Raw genomic sequence first — 18,497 nt, forward strand, 5'->3', positions numbered from 1 at the left:
AGGTTTAAGTTATCTCATATAATGGTTCAGATCTTTTCCCAGGCTCCTTTGTAATACACAGCTGAATGTTTCCTTTAGTCAAGATAAGAGGCACAGGCAAAAAATGTTCAGGAAATGTACAAAGTACAAAACGTGTATTTCCTATGGCATAAACTCTCAAGAAAAGGGAAGCCTGATGGAAAAAGTACTTGTCTTTTCACAATACTTTTTCCCCTGGCAGAGCCAGATATTGGAATTAATTCTGAACTATTKTTTTTTCTACTTTTATTTGCCCCTAACCCTCATTCCAGGCAAGAGATAACATTATGGAAAATGACACAAGGCTTACAATATAATCTCATTTCTGTTGCTTCAAATTGGTTAGAATTTTCTCTTTTATTTGCCTTCTACCCCCAGCCCTTTCAAGCTATTTGAAGGAATTAATTACTTTTCACAYAAGGACAGAAGAAAATAAGATCATTGTTCTACAGTCTGGGCTAGGGACCACATTATCTTTAATTTCAAGTTAATAAAAAACAATTGAAGTTCTTGACCAGGCAAACAGTTCATTAGCTTCTCTCAAAAATATATTCACTAATGTGTGTAAAAATGAGTATTCAATGCCACAGTCACATTATTATCAACACCAAGAGCAAAATGAAATTTTATACGAAGTACTTTGTTAAATGCTTTTTTTTTTTTTTATGATGATGATGATGAATTCAAATTTTCCCCTCCAGCACAGTTATGACAGAAAAGTTATGAAAGCCTCAGGAATACTCCCTGTCTTCCCCAGAAGTCCTTCTCATTTAAAACCCTGCTCGCAGAAAGCTTCAGTAATTTCCTTGTAACAGCACTGAGCTGCTGGTGCTTTGATTTGACTGTGCATCACTGATGAGCTGTGCCCAGCACAGCCACTGGTGCTAAGAATCTGCACTCCAGGGCACATCCAAGCACACCTGAGCATCAGGAGCTGGACCCAGAGCTGGCATGTTGGACAAATCTTCCACCATGCTCAGTGACTCCTTTCTCCCAAGTTCCTCATCTCAGTCTGAGTACATTCAYTGAGATCTCGTGTGCCTCCAGGACAAAACTGTTCCATGTTCAAAAGGTATCAGGAGAAAAACCTTTGAAAGCTCTTGGAACCAAAACCAAGACAAAGGGAGCTCTGATTCAGGCAAAGTTACATCCAGTAAAGAAYGCAAATATTGAAGTCAGCGCTGGGTTGTCTCTGGGAAGTTTTGCCTGCCAAGCAGGYGGTGCCCATGCTGCACACAGAATGCACACCCAGAGACCAAAGGCGATCTTTGCAAGGTTTTCATCAGGGAGGGGTTTACACAAACACTCCTTGTTGTACAGCTTCACCTGGCTCCTACTGATACATTTCTCTGCCGCTTGCAAACGCTGCTCATCAAAACTCGCCTGGCAGGGACACGAGTTTCCCATCTGCATTTGTTTCACAGTGATCAACTGAGACACCTCCAACTTTCAAGAAATGCAGGAGATCCCTTCATGAAAAAGCTCTGTCTTTCTCCCTGTCGAGCCTTCTGGAAGCAGCAGCACTGAGTTTCAGCTGTAAATCAGGTCTTTAAACACAAGATGCACTAGGCACAAGGCTCTGCTGTGGCAGGAAAACCAGGGAATTAAGTGTATAGAATCACTATACACATGATATGTGCTCTAGTGGCAGCTATGAGTCAAATGAAGTCTGGATACCATTCTAATGACACCTTATATTAAAGTGACAGCTTAATATAGAATTTTTATTAACGTGGGTAAATCTCCTGTCCTCACTGGCCCTCAGAAGTATTTCAAGCACAAGGAGATTCATGATGTTAAGTCAAGAGAGGAATGCTGTACAAATTCAGAAATGGCACCCAGATCCCAAATCACCATCGAGGTTCCTGTCTATAAGTTGTTCAATTTGCATTGCTACATAAGCCGAGCATTTATTCATTGAGAGGCACTAAAAAATCTGAAGAGACACTCAGGTCTGGAAAGACATTCAGCTTTGAAATCAATAYGTAACACCCACTGCCATTCAAAGTGTAAAAAAGGGAACGTTTATGCTGTGGCTGAAGGAATGTTTAACTGGACTAYCACAGGTTCCTAAGTGGACTTCAATTTATAATTTCTTACATTTTCCCCCATTGTTTGAAAAAGGAAAACATTTCTATTGCCTTAAATTAACCTTTTAAACTTTTTTTTGTTGCATCTTTAAACCAAAAAAAAAAAAAACAAAACCAAACAATTGAAATCATGCAGAGCAAAAAAGCCTGTCTACAAGRAGGTAATATATTACTGGAAGAAACCAGCTATGCTCATATGACTGGCAATAATCCATATTAATTGGTTCCATATGTTTTTCATTGACCTAATTATACAAGRCATAGTTTAAAACAAGTTTAGAATTACCTTGTTCAAATCAGGTATYGATTCTCTTTAGCCACACCTGAAGTACTCCTATTTCCAAAGGGTTTATTACCATTATTCTATTAATAAGCATCAAGGTTTGGGGCTTTCTACTCACAGAAATGTGAGATGAATGCAAAAATTAATACCCAAAATCTCTACACAGCATGAAGTAGCAAATGTTGATAATAGCATGCAGGCACACAACCATTTTGGGTATAGAATTTAATTTCAAAGCCCAAAGGCTATTAAAAATGAAAGGTTTTYAAGCAACAGATCATATACAAGAAAACAACCAAACAGTCAACATAAGTGTGACTTTGRAACCTCTGGAATTGTTATCAAACCTGGCACAAAACACCTATAATATCTGTAATGCTGAAAATCTAAATCAAAGATTTTTCTGTGCAAGGGAAAAAAAACACACAAAAAAACCCCAAAAGAAACAGTCCTCCTAGAAGATGATAGATGACCCACCAAAGCACCTGGGCTAAAATACTACAATGTTTACAGTCTCTATATGTCATAGGTGGTACACAAAAGCTATATAACCTCTGAAAAAAAACATGTTTTAGAAAGCATCCTTTTGAAGAAAATAGTTATTTATGGAAATCAGTAAATTAGTAATGAGARACTAAGCTAGGCAACTATCCACAGRATAAGAGGAAATTTACTTTATAGTTAAAACAAAGAGCATGGTCTCCCTCTCCTCCCCATCACACGGATGCTTAAAATACTGTCTTTTTTTTTTGTTTTTATGTACAAGAATCTGAAACAAAAAATAGGTATTTAAATACAGAAGAAAAATTCTTGCAATGTTCTCAGAAAAACTGCCCTTTGTTTTCCTTAACAGAGTACACTCTCTATTTCGCTGACTTTAACATAAATGAATCCTCAGAGACAAGATCATAATAATGCTTTACATCATTTCACCACCTATAAACACAACTTTGAAGAAGTTCAAATACTTTACTTTGGTAAGACAAAAGCTTTTTAACATCAAAGCACCCAAGACACAAATTTGCTGTGATACCTCTCACACTCTGATGACTAAAGGTCATGCCTTAACTTTTTATCWCTTACAGTATAACCAAAATTAGCCAGAAAAAGAGCACTTCATTTCAGAGCAATTATTTATTGCAGTAGCCATTATACATTGGATCTCAGCAGTATTCCTTTACTACATCCATATTGAATCTATATTCTCATTTCTGTTTCAAGGAATAGCATAKTTTCTGGTTTTACTGACAGTTTCTACCTATTCATTGGGGAGTAAGAAATTTTCTTTTGCACATCCAGTTATACTTTAGTTGCAGAAAAGAGCAGATATTGCTATAGCMATTTCACACTGAGCAGAATACTTATTTTTATTTCTACTTTTATTTAAKTGCAATGAACAATTACTGCACACTGACTGCAGAACATTAGTCTGAGGTCTGAGTCACCTGAGCTGTCAGCAGCAAAGTCTGGACAGGTCCACAACACAGGAACTTCAAGAACTCAAACTGTTTAAAAATGGTACCTGCTCTCTTTAAAAGTTCACACATGTTTTGGTGCAAGGAAAAAAATTTACAGGCAAAACCCCCATTCTTTTGGGTTAGTTTTTAGAACTATTCTGATACATCAATGGATAAGAGAGACTGAGTATCTTCAGAATAAAATCAATAGGACAAAAAAACGTTGTAAATAAAGAGTGAAGGTTTCACCATCTTCAGCATACCTGTCCTGCTTTTTTCCTGACACCAACAGTAATGTAAAATAAATTTTCAATCCCTTTCAAAATTTTATAGCACAGGAATACCCATAAATAACTAAGCATCCTCTTTTGAAATGGGTCTATTTAAAACAAATTCATGACAAACAAGGATTATATCACATCTCACATCCAGTAGAAAACAGAAGCATCACTTTTCCAGACATTTCTACTATTTTGAAAAGTTGTGATCTGTAGTGCTTACCTATTTATAATCCATTTGCACTGGATTATTAATGACCATTAAAGGCAATTAACTCTATTAACCTTTATCCCTGTAAAGTCAAGAAATCCACTTGGGCATTTACATGTCCCACAAATGCTGTACAAAAAGAAGGGTAAATAAACTTGAAAGGACTCCCTAAAAACTGTAAGAATGAAAACAAACAAGCTCATGTCATGATTTGCTGGGGTTTATCCTGAAATTTCAACACTCGCCTCAAAAATTGGTGTTTTTCCAAAACCAGAAAGCCCTCTCCTCCAACACCCACAGGACAGGCATCAATCATTCTCTGTCAGACAAAGGTTTTCTTTATGTGAACTGTTGTTCAGCCCTTACCTAGTTTTTATTATAAGTTCAAAACAGAAAGAGACTGACAGCATTTCTCACCCTATAAAAATGCAAAGTAGATACTTAAGGGCATGACATTTTTTTTACATAAAACTTTCTAATCTCATTTTTGAAGGCGCATCTGTTCACTTAAACATTTCTCTGTTTCTGGAACCCAAACCATCAAACTTATGGTGAAGTCAGAGAGTGGYCTCTGAGGAATGTGATGCAAGAAATTACTCAGCTATTGTTCTGAACTTTAATTGTGCTCCGACCCATGTCATACACATAGAATACAAGAGATTTTATCAACATTAATTTGACATAATCAAAAACCACTTAAACATATTACACAGAACTCTAACTGGATTTTCCACCTATTCAAACTGACAGCACTGGTACCTCTTAAGCTCTTCCACCTCTTTTTTTTCCCCCAAGATTTCTCATTAAATACAGACTTATTTTACCACTTCAGTGATATTGGASTTTATATTAAAAAATGCCAATGGCTTGGGATACTACTATATCTACTTCATTTTTAAAGGAAAAAATCATACTATAGACAGATCAATACCTATAGTCTCCTCTATACTTACCATTATTGTTCTTGTTGTATGGCTGGATGATTCTGGAAAATAAAAGAAACACAGCCTATTAGTGTTGTCTTTATCCACAAAAGCTCTATTTTCTGATGCTCACCCTGAAGGCCAAGATTCTGCAGTTCAGCTACAACAATGAACACATCAAAAATGCAGAGATTTCTCACAAAACGAGCATGAGACTCATCATTGGTCCTGAATATATATGGCATGCTATAATGTGCTGTTAACTGCACTCATTTTTTTGCTTAATTATCCTCTTCTGCAAGAAAATATAAAAATGGAACTGATTCATAATTCATGCTTGAAGAAGTGAGGGCTTTTTTTTCATTTTGCTTTTAACATATGGCATCACGAAGGATTAGCCCTGCAGACAAAAATACAGATAGTATCAACATAATTCCATTACTGTTCCCATTTGAAAAAAGTTTAATAAAATTAGACAACCCTTTTGCTGAGAATTTTGAGGTGGATGCTCAGTTTAAAACTAACAAAGTATATTSAGAAATGCAACATGCAGAAATGTTAACTACTCTCTCCTATATGGTCAGTCAGTCGACTGAGCTCATGGTTATATTTACTTCAATTGCAGAGCAATCACTAATAGGCCAATAATTAACATAGATTTCATCCTGCTGTTTAACTCASATTAATTTTGTTTCCCCGCCTCYCCCCTCCCCTCCAAGAACAGAAATSACACTRTCTTTGGCTTTAAAATGCTACAGTTTAGATATTGAAGACATTTTCAAAGCAGTGCACCTTCAGTTACAAAACACAAACAGTGACAAAACCTGCAAGAAAATTCACTGATGGTCTRTAAGATGCAAGATGATACTACCAGCACTCGCAGACTTGCTTAAAAATGTGGGTAGAACACATTATTGCCTATAGAAGAGGGGTTCTTAAGAAAGGGACATTTATCAACACTACATGCAGTTTGGCATAARATTGACACAATTCTGAATTAATTGAATGAGCAGTCTCAGTTCTGTGAGTGAGATAAATGCAAAATAATTACAATTTTTTTTATTATTCTTGCCTTGGTTCCAAACTGTGACTCTTTCAGGGTTTCCAACTGATGTCACTTATACAAAGAATTCTTGAGAAATTTTATTATTSTTAAAAATAGTATTAAAAAGATTAAAAGGACATAAGAAAGAACAGCTGCACATCTCTTTCTGAAAAAAAAAGATAATTACACTCTTAAACTGACATTTCTCCTTCATCTTGAGGAGTCACCTTAGCCAGCCTCAAGGTATACTATACTGAAAGTATAGTTCAACCACTGCTAGAAAAAAGGTAAGCCATTTTAAACATCTCAAACTATTTATAAACTCCAACATTCAACAGAAATTCCTGTATCTAGTCCACATTTGCAAGCCTTCATCCTTAATCAATTGTAAATAAAAAGCATTTATGTCACAAAGGTCACATTGATAGAGGTACTGTAATGTGAATACCCACCTAAAGACAACAATATTTTAGTTGTGAGCTCCTCTACCAGCCCTCTTTTCACCTCTTTTATCACACAAAAGTTATCATATATAAAAATATATTTAGGTCACCAGTCTTCCAGGTAATTTTTAAACTGGTAGTATAAAAACTAAATATTGTGACAGTCTACTGCTTCCTGATACTTTAATATATTTGGCACTCTTATAAAGTAAGGGAAGATCACAGTAGAGTGAAGAATGTTATAATCTGTTAAACTTTTAACTTCACAGTAATTTTTGTTCTTACAACTTTTTTTTTTACTTTTTTTTTTAAATATCTCCGTGAAATAACATTTCACGGCCTGAATGCTCCTAAGAAAAATTCAAGAGTCTGCATTCATGTTATYCTCCTGAATAACTGAGACAAAGGCTCATTGCATTTACAAGCCTAAATACCCAGAAACCCCAACCAACTCATCTCCAAGAGCACAATATTTCCTGAGGAATCCTAAATTTAAGGCAGAAGTATCAGGTTCAACAAAAAGAACGTGGTTTCTTGTCTCTTGAACAACAGAAGAGGTACATTACACAGCACTTTCAGTCACCCCAAAATGATCACAGCCAGAAAACAGAAATCCATACTTTTTATACTGAGCTACTTGAAACCTTCCTTCTTACTCAGAGGTGCTGCGCTTTCAGCAGCTCTACATGCCACATCTATAAAAACTATGCTTAGCCATGATTGTCCCAAAATACTCAGACACCCTCTCAGTTTCACAGACAACTGAGTGTGAGTATCTCCCTAAAATTAACTGAGGAACAACTGAATTTTCCTGGAAATTGTTAAACTGTTATTTTTGAAAAGAACCTGACAGACACTGTTAATGCAGTGCCAGCAGCTGCTAACTCCAGGATATTAGTATATAGATAACCTAATAATAGAACCCAGCAAAGAAGTGAAGAAAGATCTGTTATATTTGTAAATATCCCGGTTATATCATACAATAAATTAATTCTCTGGATTTTGCTTTTTTTTTTTTTTTTTTTTTTTTTTTTCTGTAGATACTGAAATATCATCTAAGTTGCCAAACATCAAAGACCTGAGTCTTATAAATAAAAAGGAAAATGGTTGTTTAATAAGTAGATATATTCAAAAGATCCTAGGATCTAGCAGAGCCTACTAATTAAGGTACCATTGTTACAMAATTTAAACTCTTACATTCTCTGATACACAAATATTCAGACTTTAGAACTGAGGAGACACCGATTTGTTCCAGAAAATAATTACACCCCGACTTGGCAGGTTCTGAAAAACACTTATGCATGGACACACCAGCCAATTTTGTGGAAAACTTTTAATTAAGGCAACGAAGGAAGAAAGCCCTTGCTTTAAAAGGCAGTCACGCAGCACTGAAAACCTTTACAAGAAGTCTGCACACCAATACAAACTCCAGCGCAGCTTAAGAGCATCAGAGCCCATTTTAAAACCACAAATATCTCTGGTGTTGAACAGAACAGAAAACAAAACCTTGGATTTTCACTTTTATCTGCCAAGTTCTAGAATGCCTGAGGGAATTGAAAAAATCTGGCTCGAATTTTAGTCAAACTGGCACCAGTGGACACGTGGTTTATAAATGAGTTCTCACAGCACAGGATTTTGTGCAAGACAAGGATCTCTATTTGCATCACTTCAGTGGGAAGGAAACTCCAGGACAGAGACTGATTCTGCCCTTAAGGCCAATGAAGTGCCAGTGAAGTGGATTGCTCCACTTTAAGCAGAAATGGTCAGACACCATCATCCCTGACAAGGGTTTTTAGAGMTGTGATGTGGGAGAATTACAGTAAATGCAACTTCAGTGCTGACAGAGGTTTATTATTACRGAGAAATTGATGCACCAACAGCAGAAACTGCCTAAAATGCTCTTGTGCTCTTTCTAAAACACATTTATTTGAACTCAGATAGAAAYAAGTCGTAGAAGAAATTTCCTCACATTAGAAACCACACAAAATTATCACAAAGCATTCTCCCCATACACAAGATCTTCCCTACTCCACTGCCTAAGCACTTTGTGAGGGTGCCTTCTCTATCACATTATGTACTAAAATTGCTCAGAACTATTGCTCTGCAATCACAGCTTACAAAAAATAATCAACCTRCTTGACAGTAATCATACACAGAAGCACTTTAAGTATGAGCTCCAGATCTTGAATCCAGAATCAGGAGGTAATATGCTGCTAATCCTGTTATCCAACAGACAGATTCTCTTTCTGCAGCTACAATTCTTTAAAATAATAYGAGGGGAAAGGAGTGAGTCTAGGAATTAAGCTCTGGCAATCTGCATTGTGGTTTAAATGTTAATTACAGCGCTGTCTGCTGTTTTAGGAGCTGATTCATTCTGCCAATTAGAAAMGCCAGGGTTACTGCAGTTTCACGTCACCTGTAAATTAAAATGAGAAACATTGATTCAACAGTAGGAATGGGGCACTTACCTATGAAGTGCCATTTGCTCCACCTGTGATCCCACACAATTTGCTCCTTCTAATCCCTGCTGTCACCAGTGCTGTCAGAAGCACGGGTTGCACTGATGAGTTCAGGGATACAACACTACAGTTTTTCCATAAGCATTCATGTGATCCATGGCACACTCAAAGGAGGGCATTAAAGCATGAATGTGATTCTAGTTTTGCGCTTTTTTTTTGTGAATCAACTGTAGGCAAAGAAGCTTTACAAAATCAGAGGTACATTTTTGAAAGAAAGGAAATAAATGCACAAGGAATTAATAACAGTCCCTTATTCAATTCTGTTGTACTTTCACCCCCAGAAATAATCTACATTTCTCAAGATGCAATAAACCTGAGCATTTCAGTTGAATGGAAATTGCATTCTGACTTTGGCATAACAAAAGTAATAATTATCTGTATTTATATTTTAAAAAAACCACACACCATGTTAGGAATAGTCCTTTCTCAGAGGAAACMCAAGGAAACATGGGTTTGCACAAATGCTTTTGCTCTTCCCAAGCACTCCTATGACCAAATTACACKGCTTATCTTTTTCACTGAAAAAAAMCCTGCAGTTCAAGCAGTCTTCAGGCACAGAATGGAAGACTGTCCTTTTATTTGCAATCTAAGATCAAATAATCGGAATATCACTGTAATATAAATTCAATGTACAGTTTATCACTGTAAGACCATAAATAATTTTCTCAACTTCAAGGAATTCCAGGGGGAAAAGATACTTCTATTTCTTTGGAGAAAAATATTTTCCTCCTAGTTGGTTTTTTTTTTTTTTTTTGTGGTAAGTTACAGTATCATTTGTATCAATGGGGTTGGGTTGGAAGAATGAAGACCAAACAGGGAAGTGGGGAATCATTAACTCGCTGTTTTATAATACAAAAATTTAAACAGGGGAAAAAATAACTTTAGATGTGCAGATATGAGATGCAGTAGCTCAGTTCTACAAATGATTGACAATGTGAGCAATAACGTTCTGGGGTAATTAAAGCCTGCATCATTTTCCAGACACATCATTTGGTCTCTGGAAGTTGTCACAAGTTCATTATCTTCAGTATCATCATTTGTACCTCTGCAAAAACAAATGAATTTATTGACCACAGAAATGTAACTTTTAGAGCATTTTCATTTTCTAATAAATATTTAAAATTATTGCTTCCAATTATAGAGTGAAAATAGATAGAACTTGGCTACTCTTGTGCAAGTTGGAAAATTTCAACATAGAAAGGTTGTTAGGTCAATCTCCTGARGGTCAGAGATGGTTTTAATGGCTTTGTATAGAAAGGCAGGACAAAGCTCTCAAGTATTTCACATAATGATACAAGCATAAAAGCAATATATATGGGGAAGTAGCAGAGTTATAAACACCTTTTCATACTCCTTTGTTTCCCCAGTAAATGACAGTAACACAACATCATTTTTTCCTGAGAATTTTCCATGTTCACATTTCATCAATACCAGTGCATACATTTGACTAAGAAATCTGTAGCTGAATATTTTAAAGCATTTTCTGGCTGTACCAGAGACTAAAAGCTAGAATACACATGTCCTAAGCAAACTTCAGAGGGAAAACTGACTGTGGAGCAATATATAGCTTTTGTCTCTCACTTTGGGGAAGCGTGAGTAYACACAAGTCAGCATTAATCATACCTTGCATTTCAGCAGGGAAGAAATGGCAAAAGTGGATTCACATGGCAGCTTGTTTGTCACAACTAATTTCTTCTCGTTCAGTTGGAAATCTCTGGGATGTTAAACCAGGTTTATAACAATTTCAGTAGGTTTAAAGTTTATTAAGCTGTGAAAGAAAATTTAAGGTTTTCTTTTTTAAAGTAACAGAGTGCCAGATGTTTTTGGATGTGCAATCCACACTGCTCGCCTGCCAGCACAGCAGAACATCTCTGTCTCTGCTGAAACAGARTATCGTGATAACAACCATCAGACAGACACCTTTGAGAGAAAATATCTCATTCATTGCTGAAAAAAATCCATCCAACAGAGAAAACTCCTTCCCTTTAATGTACATGCACACAGGGTTATGTGAATTTGATTATAATGAAGCATGTGTTACACTTGTTTTCTCTGTTTCAAGAAAATTTGGGAGAGGAAAGGCTTCAGTCTCTCTGCTGGTCAGTTAGGCTGCTTATATTTTCACCCATTTGTCAAAGGGAAGTCATAAATTCAACAAGGAAAAATAAGATTGAAAACTCAGCCTTTYTTTCTTGCCCTTCTCCTGAATAGCCAATAGTATCAGTTATAAACRTAGAAAGGATTGACCAAAACTGCATCTAAGAGAGAAGGTACATGTTTTGGAACTCCTTCTCCCTTTGCCAATTTCCCATGTCACCTTCTCATCCTGCTGGGCCAAAGATGTGTGGGTTCCTTGAAAAACAGACCCCAAAATTGTTGCCACACTCCTAGCTACTTCATGTATCTGCTCCATACTTCATTATATTCCAGAAAAGAAATCTGTTGAAAGAATCCTCTTGAAGGCACCAGGACATCTCAGCCTGAAATGCAGCACTAAAGGTATGGGCAGGGAAGGGAAGAGGAGGATCAGGGCTGTTGATTTGRGTCTCTTCAGCTACGAAAAATTGGTTCTTTTATTTTTGCCCACAACTCAAGAAAATACTATCAACACAGGCACAGACTGATTTCTGCRCCTCATTAGTGACGCTGATGCCTTGGACATCCTGTGGATATTCTGGTTCTGATGCACGACAGGTAAGGAAATGCATGCCAGATGGCAGAGGCTGTTCTTGTGTAAAATACCACTACCTGGTGTTTCCAAATACTAGAAGCRAAATTATCATTATTCACCCTGCCAAAACAATAGGCTGACATGAAACTTGAGTACTTGGACACATTGCACAGTTAAGCAGCTTGTGGGAGAAGGTAATTGCTTGGAATAATTTCCCATGCTGTAATTTAAAGATCAGATTCAAAATATCTAAAGCACTTTACAGTCACACCTAAATCTTCCCATCAACTCCAGTCACAAAATTGGATACACTTAACCTTCTGCAACATCGTGATTCTCTGAAGATGGAATTTTCCCACTTGAAAGAGGCTATCTTCACTGCAGAGCACCACTCAAGTATCATATGCTGACTTTAATTTCAGTAGCAGYTGAAATGCCGCATCTCAGAGTAGTTAAAAGCTCCAGGATGTATATCACACAAAAATTTCTCAAAGTAGTGGTTTTCTTTTTTTTTCCAAAACAGCAAAATACCAGCAGACTGGCATTTTTCACTATATCTCACAGAATGCAAAGTTTGCTGTTGTTTGAAAATAAAATGAAAAACACTTTCCAAAAACATCCAGAAAAGTCTTCCTCCTACAATAAGGGACACAAAAATCTAGAAGATCCTTTCTCTGTCTAGCCACAATACACAGATGCTTAAGCCGTGCCATTTCACTCATGTCCATGCACTACACCCAAGACTGACACTCAATCACAAGATATGAGGGCACAGCATCCTCATTTATGAAGAGATAAATGAGATCCCTCATCATTCTCGACAATGATTGAGCAAAAGAAGTCAAAAATGCCAAATTCCTATCAACTCACCCCTATCAATTRCACCAGGGCCTTTCTGGAGGTGCATCCATGGAAAATTGAAAGGGAATCTTGTGCTGCATTGGCAGAAAGCAAAATTCATGCCAACATAAGACTTGTACAAAAATGCTAATCATATTCTTGTTTATTATTCTTAAAAGCATTTAACTAAATATTAATGATGTTTCTCATAATCTTTCCCCATTTCCCCACAGAGGCATAAAAAGGTGCCATTTCCATAATGCACTGCTATATTTGAAGCAAATAATTATTAATTCGCTTAAAAACAAATTCTGTCAAAATAAGGCACTCATCTAGGCAGTAAGATTGACTTAAATTATACTAATCTAAATATATATTTGCAGAAGCCTAAGCAACATTTACTTGAATGCTGTGAAATATTGTATATCTTCAGTAAACATATTTATGTGGATTTCTCACAACAAATTTCTAATACTGTTGGCAAAAAACCTAAACTTGAAAGTGCAGACATTTTGATGTCAATAAACACTAAGATTATGAAAATAGCAAGAAATAAGATGTAATATAAGTACCCCATGCTCCTTTTTGTTTGCTCATTTTCATCAAAGCATGCACTGAAAGGCAGAATCTGTGATCATCTCCATAGCAGGCTTTCTGGGTACTGTTAATTGGTACCAGGCAATAAACCCTGCAGCAATCGATAGTGTTTTGGAACCAAAAAAGCTGTTTAGTATATTTATAGTAATACAAAAACTCTGAGGGCTGGCAAAACCTTTCACTGYACAAACAGTACACTGTGGTCAGGGCAATGACACAGAAACCACCATTCCCCAAGCTGATCTGGTACTGAAGAGAAGCTGGATAAAACACAAGCAAAAAAAAAAAAATTATATTTACAAATAACCTGAGGAAAAGGTAAATGGTAAATATTGAAGGTAATAATTTTTAAGTCAGAAGGAAAAGAGGATCTGTGTTGTTGAGTATTATTACTATTGGTTTGTTACTTTTTCATTTCTTTTTATTTACACTTTTCCACATTTTAATCAAAGGGAGGGGCAAGAATAATAACCAAAATAGCCATTTTTAACATTCAGATTTTTGCACTAAAAAGATACAGATTTCACTTATTTAGGATACATGCTTTCCAGTAAGTTGTTTTCATGGAAAACAGATAAGCAGAAATATCTCCTAAAGCAACAACTTGAAGTTCTCAATACTAATTTTTCAAATTAGATGTTATTTGGTGCAAATTGCCTTAACGCAGCTGACTGTTTGATACGAACTAATCAGTGTAGCTAATGACTGGTTTTACACACGCTTCACTTTGAAGAGAACATCCATATTAAGTAAAGACAAATTTTACAGACTTCCAAGTATGCCTTCCTAAAGGGACATAAGGAGGGGCTTAATCAGAGTAATTACCCTGAACTTATTGCTACAGCCTTCTCTGCAGGAGAAATGTGCAGGTTGTAGTGAGGTGGGGTCAGTCTCTTCTCAAAGATAAAATGTGATAGGACAAGAGGAAACAGCTTCAAATGATGCCAGGGAAGGTTTGGGTTGGATATTAGGGAAAACTACTTCACTGAAAGGGTTGTCAAGCACTGGAACAAACTGCTTAGGGAAGAGGTTGGGTCACCATCCCTGGAGGGATTTAGAAGTTGTGGCATGTAGTGTTTAGTGGTGGACTTAGCAGTGCAGAACTAGGTTTGGAGTTGATGGTCTTTGCTTCTTTTCCCATGGAAAGGATTCTGTGATCATCTTTGTGTCCAGGGGAAAGTAATTCATCACTCCAAGCTCACACGGAGAGCCCAGCCCAACAGCCAGCACTGCTGGAGGGGGGACCATCCCTGCAGAACTTCACCCTCAGAGGTTGCAGTGGAAATTTAGCATTTAAGGCTCTGCCTAATGATGTTACCATGTTTTCTTCTTGCTGCAGTTGCCATGGTTGTCACCTTGGTGCCCCGAGCAGCCTGTGGTGCCACACGAGTTGTTTGTCTATGGTGTAACAGCTGCACGCTGAGCAGAGGAGCAAGCAATTCCCTCTTCTGTGCATTCTAAATAACCACTTCTTATCAAAGTGTGCCATGATTCCTATGTTATTAAATGTGTCATTAAACGTGCAGTAGGTGTTTTCACTGCAGTACACAAGTAGTGTTTGCAATGCCAGAAAAACATGATTATGGTGGAGATTACGATGATGGATAATGAATCAAATTTTTCTCCCTTTATTTGGAATACTCTATTTGCTTGTCTGAAAGCAAAGTCATCTTCTTTCTACCTTGACCTATTCTATGAAGCATGAAAGCAGACAGACACCTCTTTTGTGCACATCATCTCCTGAACAGTCTATTTGAGAGCCCAGCGTCTGACAGATTTCTACCCGCAGTAACCTTAYGCAATTACAGAGCAAATAAGATAATGGCATACAGAAGTTACACCTCACTAAGAGATATCAGGAATGCATGCATGTTTTGTTTTTTTTTTTAGTGCAAATATTATATCCTCTAATTTGAACGTGAGGTAAAACTTTACAGTTACAGTAGAAAAATCTTTCTGTTTCATAATGATAAAAAAAAATCAAAAATAATGCACTGTCATTTTTTAGGATGAAAAAATGAGATTATTTGAGAAAAGTTGGCCTTACCCACATATTTCTATCCTTTTTTGTTGTTGGTTTTGGGGTTTTTTTGCATAGCTTCATTCCAACTCTCAGTTTGCACTGAGGTGAAATGAAGTGACTGGATACACCAGGTCTAAAGCATCACCTCTGGCACTGCACAGTGCACAGAAAAAGCCTCTCCCACACCTCTGACACAGCTTTTTCTTCCTCCACTGTAAATGGGATGCTGGGACAGGGGCTTTCTAAGGTGCAATGCAAAAAGCCAAAATAAAACATGCTGYATCTCTGCCTTTAAGAAATTTGTTTTATTCTTTTCTTGTCCTTTTTCCTTTAAATCAAGGTCAGTAAGMAAAAATTAWAAATGGAGGTTTTGTAAGAGCTGKTTTTTGGCATTAATATATTCTTATTCAGTGAGTAAGCACCACCATTCACTGCACTGATGCTATAAACATGCCATCCATATCTTACATTTTTCCAAGWCTGTACCCTCTCATTTAGTATCACCTCAGGTTCACAGAAAGTTTTGCAATTCAGAGACTTAAAAAATATTTCCTTTCTATTCCTTCACATACCATCAAACCCATTGTGATGGCTGTAGTTTCTTTTTCCCAAGATGCTTAGGGAAGAGTGATTGGAGGGTGCAAGCAGTCGTTTTGCACTTGGACTTTGAAGGCTTGGTGTTGACCTGATTACATTGGGTTTTACCGCAGGATGYACCTCTGTTTGAGACAAAAGGAAAAAGAGACAGAGAAATTATACATACTTGACTTTAAATACAGTCTATTCCACATACAACATTTACTTTTGATATTCAGTGAAAGGAAAGGAAGTGTTTACAGGATTTTGAACAATACTTCAAAGACAAGTCCTCACACCCACAGGTCCTCCAAATAAGAAAAATCTATTTCACTTCAGATCACTCAAGTTCAACACCATAGTGTAGCTATGTAAGGATTTGAAGAGCTAATAAATACAAAACAATCTGGAATGGGTGGGTTTATATTTTCCTACCCTTCTGAGGTTTTTATTCAAGCTACACACCCACAGGTTTTAGCATGCAAAGAAAAGCATTTTACTATAGTGAAACCACCTCAACACCTCAAGCTATTCAGAATTTTGTCACAATAACAAGCTTTAAGGGACCTTCCCACACTAAGTCACAAGGTGCAGGAGTCAGGGGGCCATACACTGCAGCTAAAACTATCCCAAAACTGAAGGGGGAATACTCCCATACAGTCCTTACTGGAGAGCTTCAAATGTCCCAGAGTGTCTGTTTCAAAGAGAAAGATTACTTTGGAGAAGGAGGAATAAAGAGGGTAAGAGGCAGTGAAGTGCATCTGGCCAGCACATTTCAGAGTGGCAGCTGCTGTGTTTGCCAGGAGCTGATACAGCTCCATGGGAATTTCTGTGYTATCTGCCAGATAAAAGTGGCAAAAGGTTTGGTTGAGTCTGCTGGTCCCTCACCAGGAATTTGCTGTACCAATTAATTAATCCCCAGGAGACATTTGGGTTCAAAATGCCACCACTGTGTCCAGCCTTGTGTGGGAAGCCAGGTGGCCGAGGGCAGTCCCGAGCTGTGTCACAGCCACAGGGCACCAGCTGCCAGCACCGTGCAGGTGATGGGGCACTGGCAGCCCATGACAGCCCCCAAAGACCCTGGGCAGCACAAGAGGCTGAGGGCAGAGGTCTGGGAATCAGAGCAGCAGAGTCAGCTGCCCAAGGCAAGTGAGAGCAGAAAACAAAATTTAAGTATTTTCCCATCAGCAGCCCAGGTTTAAGCCTCCTGAAAAGTGCTGCTTTCTGCTTTTCTGTTTATAAAACAGGGCACAGAAGCTGGGAAGATGCAAAATCTACAGTGAGGCCAGGTRTCCAAGGAGGAGCCTCTCCAGCCTCTGCCATCCATGGAGAAAGAGAAACCATTTTATCAAGTCAAAGCCCATTGCAATGGCATGCTTTTTCACCTTCAGGAATGCTSTTAGTCTCACAGCCTTGGCCAGGCTGTACTGGGATAGCATAAAAGGAGGCGACAACGCCAACAATTTTCATGTTGGAAAATACTTTTCTCAATTGTTCACCATTAGTTCAGTTGGGGTTTGCAATCACACCCTCCAAGCATGAACACCCACATAGAAGAGGCTTCAAGAGGGCCAGGTGAGAAACAGTAAAGCAGAGAAATAATGGCAAATATTAGAACAGCASAGAGGGTAGGCACAGGTAACTGATCACCTCAGGGCACACCTGAAGGTTTGATGTCACCAAAYTTCCCACCACTTAATTAGGTGAGAGCTTTTTGCTGCCGTTCACTGTCATGTTCATCTGCTGCTCATACAGAAAAGATTTCATAGCATGTCCTGTTTTTCTTGCTGTAGGGAACAAGCATCTTGTATTTTGCTTTTTACTAAAATGGGAACAGCAGCATGCTTAATGTAATGAACATCACTGATTGCTAAGGCAAAATTTTAAACTGAAATGGAAACACTTGCACTGTTTACTGAAGGTAATTGGAATTTGCATTCTAAAATGTTCTTTTAGCAATCTTTTCCAATTTTCTGAAGGAAAAGGGCTAACAACAATAAAGTATTATTTTATTTGCCAAAGAGSTCCAGTAGCAACCACAATAATCCCAGCAGCTTCATCAACATATAAAACTCATAAACCCYTTCCATCTACAGCCTACAGGAGATGCAATTTTATATTTTCAAGGTGAGCAAACAGTTGAGGAAAGAAGCAACTTCCTTCAACTTGTCTTCAGYTCAGAAGTCACTAATCCTCCATTAGTTTACCACAAAGGCTGTCTTTTTCTCTTTCTGCTTTAGAGAAAGGTACCAAGACCAAGCTGTACATTTAAGTTCCAGAGAGGAACTTAATTAAAAGCCAGAACCACTTCCCAATGGACTGAGTCCTTCCTGCCTTTACATCCTACTTCACTCCTCCTCTCCATATAGAATGGCTTCAAATACTTTCATGCTTTACATCAACACTCTCTGACCAGCTGCCTCATCACACCTGAGCAGAGTAACAAGACATTTCAGGGGTTTTGCTGATCATCCTTAATGTTTTTGTATGATGGAGTCATAATAATTAAAATCTTTTCATTCC

General features: G+C 37.5%; 1 protein-coding gene across 1 annotated transcript in view; it reads right to left on the bottom strand.

Annotated features, from left to right (window-relative positions):
* The window catches only part of MTA3 (metastasis associated 1 family member 3), a 127,105-nt gene that overhangs the window by 19,875 nt on the left and 88,733 nt on the right, over window positions 1–18,497 (bottom strand). Inside the window, exons 15-16 of the mRNA XM_057367684.1 lie at window positions 15,971–16,117; window positions 5,291–5,322 (exon numbers count right to left, since the gene is read on the bottom strand). Of these exons, the coding sequence (XP_057223667.1) occupies window positions 5,291–5,322; window positions 15,971–16,117 (179 nt within the window). The remainder of the gene's footprint in view (window positions 1–5,290; window positions 5,323–15,970; window positions 16,118–18,497) is intronic.

Source organism: Malurus melanocephalus, unplaced genomic scaffold, assembly GCF_030028575.1.
Source record: "Malurus melanocephalus ecotype Western Australia unplaced genomic scaffold, MMel_1.1 scaffold_82, whole genome shotgun sequence".
Taxonomy (NCBI): Eukaryota; Metazoa; Chordata; class Aves; order Passeriformes; family Maluridae; genus Malurus; species Malurus melanocephalus.